Raw genomic sequence first — 8307 nt, 5'->3', positions numbered from 1 at the left:
TCCTCTGGGTGCCTGCACATGTGGGTGTGGATGGAAATGAGGAAGTAGACTTGCTAGCAAAGAAAGCATTAAAACATCCACAAATATAAATTAAGATAGCATTAAGTAAAGCTGAATTCAAGAGACTGATTACATTAGAAGCAAATAAAAAATGGAATAGTGGGTCTAAAGGAAGACACCTATTCCAGATTCAGGAGAGTGTTGGAAAGGAGAGGAAAAGATACGGAAATAGAAAGAAAGATGTCATTCTTTCAAGACTGGGAATTGGACATACAGCATTGAATCAAGGTCTGTATAAGATAGGTAAGCATGAATCTGGAAAGTGTGATAAATGTGGAGAGTTAGAAACAGTGAAGCATTTCTTATTGAATGTTCTGCATATGAAAGAGAGCGATTTCAATTAATTCAAGAATTAGGATGGCTGGGAGTTGATCATATTTCTTTAAATAGCCTACATTGTTAGGAAATGGTTCAAGGCAATCGGCAGTGCATGAAATTCTGTTTAAATACCTGAAAAACACAGGAACACTATGTAGAATTTAAGATTTTTTTTTTAATTTTTTTTATTTTAATTAATTAATTTTATTATTACATTTTTTTTGGGGGGGGGGTTGTCTGTCTTCCAAATCTATGCGCACTTCAGACTCCAGATCAGCAGGTGGCGGTAATGCACCTTTACGCTGGTTTGCCAAAACTGACATGAGAATCATTAAAAATGGAAGAACCAAATATAAACATATCACTCAGTAGATCAGAAGGTAAACAGTTAATTTTAGAAGCGTGCAATAGGAAATGGCAGACAGATTGGGATACATGTCATAAGGGGCGGTATTTTTATAGGAATCAAAAAACGGTAAAGAAAAGCAAAATAAGTCTCGATTTAAGTAGAAGAGAACAAATTATTTTTACACATTTACGAACAGGACATTCTAATTTAAATTACACTTTACACATTATAGGGAAGCACAACAAAGGTTTATGTGAGGTTTGTTTGGTAGATGAGACGGTAGAACATGTTTTTAAGGAATGTAAAGCATATGAAGAAGAAAGGAGGATTCTTAAGGAAGATCTTCAAGCAGTAGGTTGCCGGGAAGTCAATATAACTAATATATTAAATGATAGTTCAAATTCAAGGAAACAGATAAATGTAGTCATAAAATTCATCAAGAAGTGTGGGTTATATTATAGGATATAGAAATTAGTTCATTCTTTTCACACTCCATCACAGTAGGTGGCGGTATGCACCTTTGAAGTTGGTTCGCAACCCGCCATAAAACCAAAAGAAGAAGAAGAAGATTTGATTGGTGGAGCGAAAAACGTCACAGAACACGAGACAAACATGGAGGGGAAGACTCCGGACGCGTTCTCAACTGCGCCGAAACCTCTTACACCTGCTCAGAAACAGCTCCTTAAAAGACAGCAGGAACTGGAATACTGGAAGAGGAACTCAAAACAACTGCGGAGCCGGAATTTAATCACCGGCCTGACCATCGGAGCCTTTGTGGTGGGCCTATGTATCCTTCATAGTTTCATAACATGACAGCTCAGCCTCAGCTGGTTTATCTATCTATCTATCTATCTATCTATCTATCTATCTATCTATCTATCTATCTATCTATCTATCTATCTATCTATCTATCTGTCTGTCTGTCTGTCTGTCTGTCTGTCTGTCTGTCTGTCTGTCTGTCTGTCTGTCTGTCTGTCTGTCTGTCTGTCTGTCTGTCTGTCTGTCTGTCTGTCTGTCTGTCTGTCTGTCTGTCTGTCTGTCTGTCTGTCTGTCTGTCTGTCTGTCTGTCTGTCTGTCTGTCTGTCTGTCTGTCTGTCTGTCTGTCTGTCTGTCTGTCTGTCTGTCTGTCTGTCTGTCTGTCTGTCTGTCTGTCTGTCTGTCTGTCTGTCTGTCTGTCTGTCTGTCTGTCTGTCTGTCTGTCTGTCTGTCTGTCTGTCTGTCTGTCTGTCTGTCTGTCTGTCTGTCTGTCTGTCTGTCTGTCTGTCTGTCTGTCTGTCTGTCTGTCTGTCTGTCTGTCTGTCTGTCTGTCTGTCTGTCTGTCTGTCTGTCTGTCTGTCTGTCTGTCTGTCTGTCTGTCTGTCTGTCTGTCTGTCTGTCTGTCTGTCTGTCTGTCTGTCTGTCTGTCTGTCTGTCTGTCTGTCTGTCTGTCTGTCTGTCTGTCTGTCTGTCTGTCTGTCTGTCTGTCTGTCTGTCTGTCTGTCTGTCTGTCCGTCCGTCCGTCTGTCCGTCTAAAAACATCTTAGCATCATGAACTTTGTGTTTCTGTGAAATGTTATTAGCAGGTTTTTTTTAGGTGAATAGGGATATACATAAGTTTGTTCAGGCTATACCAAAATGGCATGATTACAATTTTATGAAAGAATACCCACCCACCTACTATTAACATTTACAAATCAATCAAGCCAATTATTAATAAGTCATTATAACTCTAGTTGTGTGATGTAATGGCCTTAACCCTTGTATCCCTCCATCAGTCAGCTACACCATTCTCTCAGTCAGGCAGGAGAAAATCATGGATGAGATTGACGATGAAGCAAAGAGCTTCGTCATCAAAGGGCCTCGGACAGGGGCCAACTCTTAGACGCTCCTGTGTCTCAGTGATGTCATCTTTACAATGTTGTCTTGATGTTTGGGACTGTGGAACTCTTGCATTCAGTATCAATGAACATATTTTCCTGTGGCCACATGATGTGGTGCAAAGCAAGATGTCCAAATAAACTTGTTAACTGTTGCGTTTTATTGTTAATTTTTTTTTTTTAACTAAGGAATGATTTTAGTATATATTTATTTATTTTAATTATTAATTGGCTGCCTTTTTAATGTTAGTTCCTGTGACTTTAAGTTAAAATAAAAATTAAGTTAGAATTTGATAGGTTTTGTGTACATATTGGCTATTATTTCCAACTTAGTCATCTAGTCCCATTACAGAACTGTCCATTTTATATTGTTCTAGTGTGTTCCACTAGATGTCAGTATGTGCAGTCACATTAGTAAGAGGCGATAGAAGCTCGTTTGTTTGTACAGTATACAGGGACAGCTTGAGAAGCTAACAGGACACACTGTATATTTCTGGTCCCTCAGGAAAAAAACTGACTAGCGATATAGAAGGCTGGATTTTCAGAGAAATCTGGAGAATATCATAACTAATGTCACCCACTGATCATGTCATAATGAAAATGTGTACATACTGTTTTTAAATCTGTCTGCAAAAGCTTATCCCATAGCTTATCTTCAAAGAAAATCTGGGATACAGTGAGGCACTTAGAATGGAAGTGAATGGGGGCCGATCTAGAAACGTGGTTTTACTATTAAAACAGCATTTTAACAAGGCATAAACAATATGAATCATGCTTGTTACATGATTGTATTTTTTTTTAAGAAAAAAAAATACCTGTTATCTTTTTGTGCAAAGTTACAATTTTGTTGTCATGATGATGCAATCATGCAAACCCTGTAATGCCACAAAACAACAATTTTAACAAATTTATAGCTAATTTGTTACATATATATATATATACACACAAGAAACAATAATTTATATAAATATGTATGTAATGTATATTTCTCCATTATAATTTTATTTTTATATTTTTACTTAGGAAAAGTTTAGAATTTCTATCAAATATTACACTGGAAGATTGTATCTAGTTATTTAAATTTTTAAGAAGTTTAATTGTATATTATGTTATTTTATTTATATTTTGAGTATAATTACTGATGCTAGCATAGCAATAAATAATTAATATTAATAACATTATTATTAGTATAAATAAAAGAAGGGGCAACTGGATTTTTTTTTTTTTTTTTTTGTGAGGTAATGATTGATCTTTACTTGTATTGAACCAAGAATATTCATTTAAATGCAGAGTTAGTTTTAGAGTGAGGATGACTCCTGTAAGGAGCTAAACTATCCCCAGTGTTTATTTGTTTGCTGGAAGCTTGTTACTCTTCTAAAGAACCTACCTGGTTCTGAACATATGCCCCTCACACAGACCGAGTACAGAGATAAATAGGGAGGGCAGAAAGCTGATGGGGGCCATCACTATTTCGTGAGAATAACATCATCAACTCTGTCACATGACCCGCTTCTGTTGCATGATTATATTTTGTTTCTCAATCCAGCAAGCTGTTCTTAATATGAAATATGATTCAGCAAAACAGGGTGGAGGTGATTAGTACAGACTGGAGGCAGAGAGGCCCAGCTGCTCATGGATCAGCAATGTGTTCATACTGATAAGTGTACACACACACACAAGTCCTTCTTTTGAGTTTATGTCACGTGGAGCTGTTCAGAGCCTCAGTCACTAGCCTTGCTGTATCACGCTCAAGAGTCTGAAATATCTGCTCCATAAAAGCTCATTTTAAATGTAGTTATAGCAGTTTTATTGTTTTTTTGTATTGTTTGTTATTTTTGTTCTAATTTAATTTGTTTCGTCAGAATGAGAGTCCAAACAGCTGATAAAAACATCACAATAATCCACAAGTAATCCACACCACTCCAGTCCATCAAATAGCATCTTGTGATGCAAAAAGCTGCAAGTTTGTAATAAAAGACACTTTTAACTTCTGGCTAAAATATGAGCCCTCTATCCATTATATGATTTTTTTTAGTGAGTATCTCGTCTGAATCGTGAAAGAAATGTGCACAGATCAAGTACGGTCTACAAGTGTGAATAGAGAATGACTTTTTCACTGGAGGAATCATTATTATGCATTATGTACTAGTATCTTGGCCAGAAGAGATGTTTAAAGTTAAAATGCCTTGATGAATTTGTTTCATACAAACAGCTTTTCACTTCACTAGATGTTAAGTGATAGAGTGGAGTGGGTTACCTGTGGATTGTTGTCATGTTTTTATTTTTGACTCTCATTCTGACGGCACCCATTCACTGCAGATGATCCATAGGTGAGCAAGTGATTTAATGCTAAATTTCTCCAGATCTGTTCAGATGAACAAACAAACTCATCTACATCTTGGATGGCCTGAAAATGAGTGCATTGTCTGAAAATGTAAATTTTTGGGTGAAATATTCCTTCAGTGAAAATAACTCTGTCAGGAAACGGTACACAAACAGCCTCCAGTGCGCTTGTTGTTCTGATCAAAATTTAAGTGCATCATTTAGTTTACAGACTAGCCTGATAACTGATGTAAAGAGCTAATACACCCAAAAGGAAAACAATTATCATCATTTATTCACCCTTGTGTTATTCACCTCATTTTCAAACCTGATGATTTTGTTTCCTTCATAGTGGAATCCAAATTACATATTTCTATTTTTTTAAGCATGCTTTGAACGTCTATGGGGTCCAGTGTTTGAATACAGGTTGAGAATGAAAAAGGTATGCCAGAATTTATCCCTGTTCTATTGCCCCTGAGTGTTAAACGCTCCTGTGATCACTGTTGTCTAAAATACAACCTTAAACACTGTTAAGTCACCTGCTGCTGTGGATAAAACCTCCTCAGTGGCCCACTGATAGAACATGGCAATTCAGAATTTATCCTTATACAGTATTTAAGCCAATAGAAACACTATTTTAAACACATGCAGTTGAAAACAAATGGCCTTGAGCGACTAGACCCTCAAATGATGTTTGTCTGCGATCACAATTAGTCCATGTCCTTTAATTGGGCATCAGCTCATTGCTAGGAAGCGAAGCCATAATAAAGACACTGACAGTGAACGAGACAGAGGCTGTTCCAAACAGCCACTGTCTGTGAAACGTCTGAGTTTCAGTGATTGTCAGCAGTCAAAGTAAAGAATAAACCAGGCAGTTTATCTGTATTGCTCAGTGATGCATGCATGCTCTATGTGAACAGGATAATAGTCACGTCACATAAACACATTATAAACATTTGTCATGTACTATGTTGTATTGTAAGGCAGTCATGTTTATGTCTAAGCTAGACTGATGCTGATGTGTGGCACATATCTGAGTTTATATCAACGTGCTGTGAAGAGGATTTAATTACGTCTGATATCTACTGTATGTTTATGCAACTGATACTGCTCATCAGCTGATCTGTTATTATTAGTTTCTGTAATGTACTAGCTACTTACTGTAACATGATGGTGGGGTCATGACCACTTTGAGGGGGCGGGGGTGTGTCCTACCCAATATTTAGATTAGTGGATGACTGATAGGTTTGTATACTGATTCTTAAATTATTTTAGTCCCGTCTATCCTAAATATGTAGTTATATTCTTGCATGTGCGTCAAACTAATGGAATACAGCAGAATTGAATCATTCTCAGTGCAGAATGACAGTCTGAAGCTTGACTAATAACATGAATGTCATTAAGGGTTCTGACTAATCAATCAGAATGGGGGAGGTTTTGATACTTGCCTTTTGAACTTACATGAAGCAGTCATTTCTTGACTTCACTGATCCATGATTTCAAAGATCTGGGGTTCCCTGCACTGAGTTGAACGTATTGACTGTAATGATCTTGCAAAAGACAAACCCAAAGTAACTTATGCAATAGCATGTGGCAAGCAGCTTACACATCCTTAAAACTAAAATCTTGATCTTGATAGAATTTTTATTTCTGCTTTAATTTTGGATTAGCTACTACTAATTCTGATATTCTAAGCTCACTAGAAATTATTAATTACATTATAGCATATAAATATTTTCTATTCTTAACTTTTTTAACTTTTTCATTCTCAATAGTAATAAATTATATTACCATAATATATATGCATACATACATACATATATATATATATATATATAGAGAGAGAGAGAGAGAGAGAGAGAGAGATTTTTTTTTATTACTAGTACTAGTATGTATTTTATATATATATATATATATATATATTTATTTTATTATATATTTTTATTATATATATATATATATATATATATATAATACATACTAGTACTTATTCCTTTGATACAAGCATCGAACTTTTGTACTACATTCTGTGAGTATCTGTTAAAAAAAATCTCTCTTTCTCTCTCTATATATATGCACACACACACATATATATATATAGATATATATATAGATAGATAGATAGAGTCACTTTGACAACAAGCCCTAATATCCAGTGAACCTAGTGAAAGATACTTGTCATTATTAGAATTACTCGTTTTAAAAAAAAACAGTTATGAATTAAAACAATAATAACATTTTAAAGAATAAATGTCTCATCAGCTTGCCATAATAGACAGCTGTAATCTATCTGAGACGTGAGAGACTGCATTTATGGCATTGGAGCTTGACTGTTAGTGGTCCCTCACAATTACTAAGGTGTTTTTTTTTTCCACAGGGAGGAGCCACCAGAGCCGCAGAGGAACGCACTAAACAGTAAACACTACACTTGCGTTTGGAGAGCGAAGGCAGGACGCGCTCGAACGTCACGCCGTGATATTCTAATTATTCAAATAACCGAATTATTAACCTACAGTTGATTGCATGCGTAATATTTCGATAGAACGTTAACTTGCTTTCGCATTTACTTTACAGTGGCGAGAAGTTCGTTCTTGAACTGTTGTTATGGTTTGGAGTGAATTTTGGGGCTAAATGTAAACGCACAGTTGTTATGGAGACATTCTGGAACGCAAAGACATGTAATGCACTGTATTACGCGCTGCAGTTTTAATGTTGAGTACAAAGATATCTACTAGAATGTCACAGGCTGATATTGACAGGGCTAGTCTTGGCTTCCCGAAGTTGCCTGCGGGTTTTGACGCGGACTCGTTCTTCCCCGCGCGCCTGCCGCCGAGACGAAGGAGACACTCGGCAAACTCCAGGAGAAATGCCTACAGGTTTAACAAACTCCACACCATGGACGTTGCGCCCCAGCAGAGCATCGCACCTCTGACAAAAACTCTTTCGTGGTCAGCCGACAATATTTTATCGGAAAGTACCAACGAGGAGAAAAAGACGGTCTCTTCTCCTCCAATGTCACCTGTCTCCAGCTCTCCACCTGAGACGCGAGACTCGGACCCGCGGCCAGCTGACACCTGCGCCACCGAGGAGCCCAGCGCGCAGGAGGCTGACGCCAGCTCGGACTCCGACGATGAAAGCACCGAGAAGAATGCTGTTTTGTCACGAGCTCTGTTTGAGAGTAAACGCGCGCAGGAGGAAAAGGACGAGGTTGAGACTAAAGCTGTGGCGACCTCACCTGATGGAAGATTTCTGAAATTCAACATTGAGATCGGAAGGGGGTCCTTTAAGACAGTCTACAAAGGACTGGATACAGAGACCACAGTTGAGGTTGCATGGTGTGAACTGCAGGTAAGGAGGTTAAAGTTCAGTTACTTTCATGGTGATCAACTTCTCGGTCAGTCT

The 8307-nt window shown here is 37.4% G+C and overlaps 2 protein-coding genes across 3 annotated transcripts in view; both read left to right on the top strand.

The window, feature by feature from the left end:
* Positions 1-1307: 1307 nt before the first annotated feature.
* On the top strand, positions 1308-2739 carry LOC132148553 (cytochrome c oxidase assembly factor 3 homolog, mitochondrial). The gene is made up of 2 exons (XM_059557241.1): positions 1308-1514; positions 2482-2739. Exons 1-2 carry the CDS (start codon positions 1340-1342, stop codon positions 2586-2588), a joined length of 282 nt encoding a protein of 93 aa, XP_059413224.1. The 5' UTR covers positions 1308-1339; the 3' UTR covers positions 2589-2739.
* A 4536-nt stretch (positions 2740-7275) lies between these two features.
* LOC132148954 (serine/threonine-protein kinase WNK4-like) overlaps positions 7276-8307 on the top strand; it is a 63879-nt gene continuing 62847 nt past the window's right edge. The window contains exon 1 of one of the 2 annotated variants that reach the window (XM_059557772.1): positions 7276-8253. In XM_059557772.1, the coding sequence (XP_059413755.1) occupies positions 7615-8253 (639 nt within the window). In that variant the 5' untranslated portion in view covers positions 7276-7614. The remainder of the gene's footprint in view (positions 8254-8307) is intronic. The other variant, XM_059557773.1, reaches the window with a different exon arrangement.

This window comes from Carassius carassius, chromosome 9, assembly GCF_963082965.1.
Source record: "Carassius carassius chromosome 9, fCarCar2.1, whole genome shotgun sequence".
Classification (NCBI taxonomy): domain Eukaryota; kingdom Metazoa; phylum Chordata; class Actinopteri; order Cypriniformes; family Cyprinidae; genus Carassius; species Carassius carassius.
Note: the sequence above shows the minus strand (reverse complement) of the source record. Positions and strands in the feature narration are given on the sequence as shown.

Excerpts from the sequence above, each read along its gene's own strand:
- LOC132148553 (XM_059557241.1), top strand. The coding sequence starts at position 1,340 with ATGGAGGGGAAGACTCCGGACGCGTTCTCAACTGCGCCGAAACCTCTT. Across the intron at positions 1,515-2,481 it reads AGCCTTTGTGGTGGGCCTAT|TCAGCTACACCATTCTCTCA; the intron begins GTATCCTTCATA and ends TCCCTCCATCAG.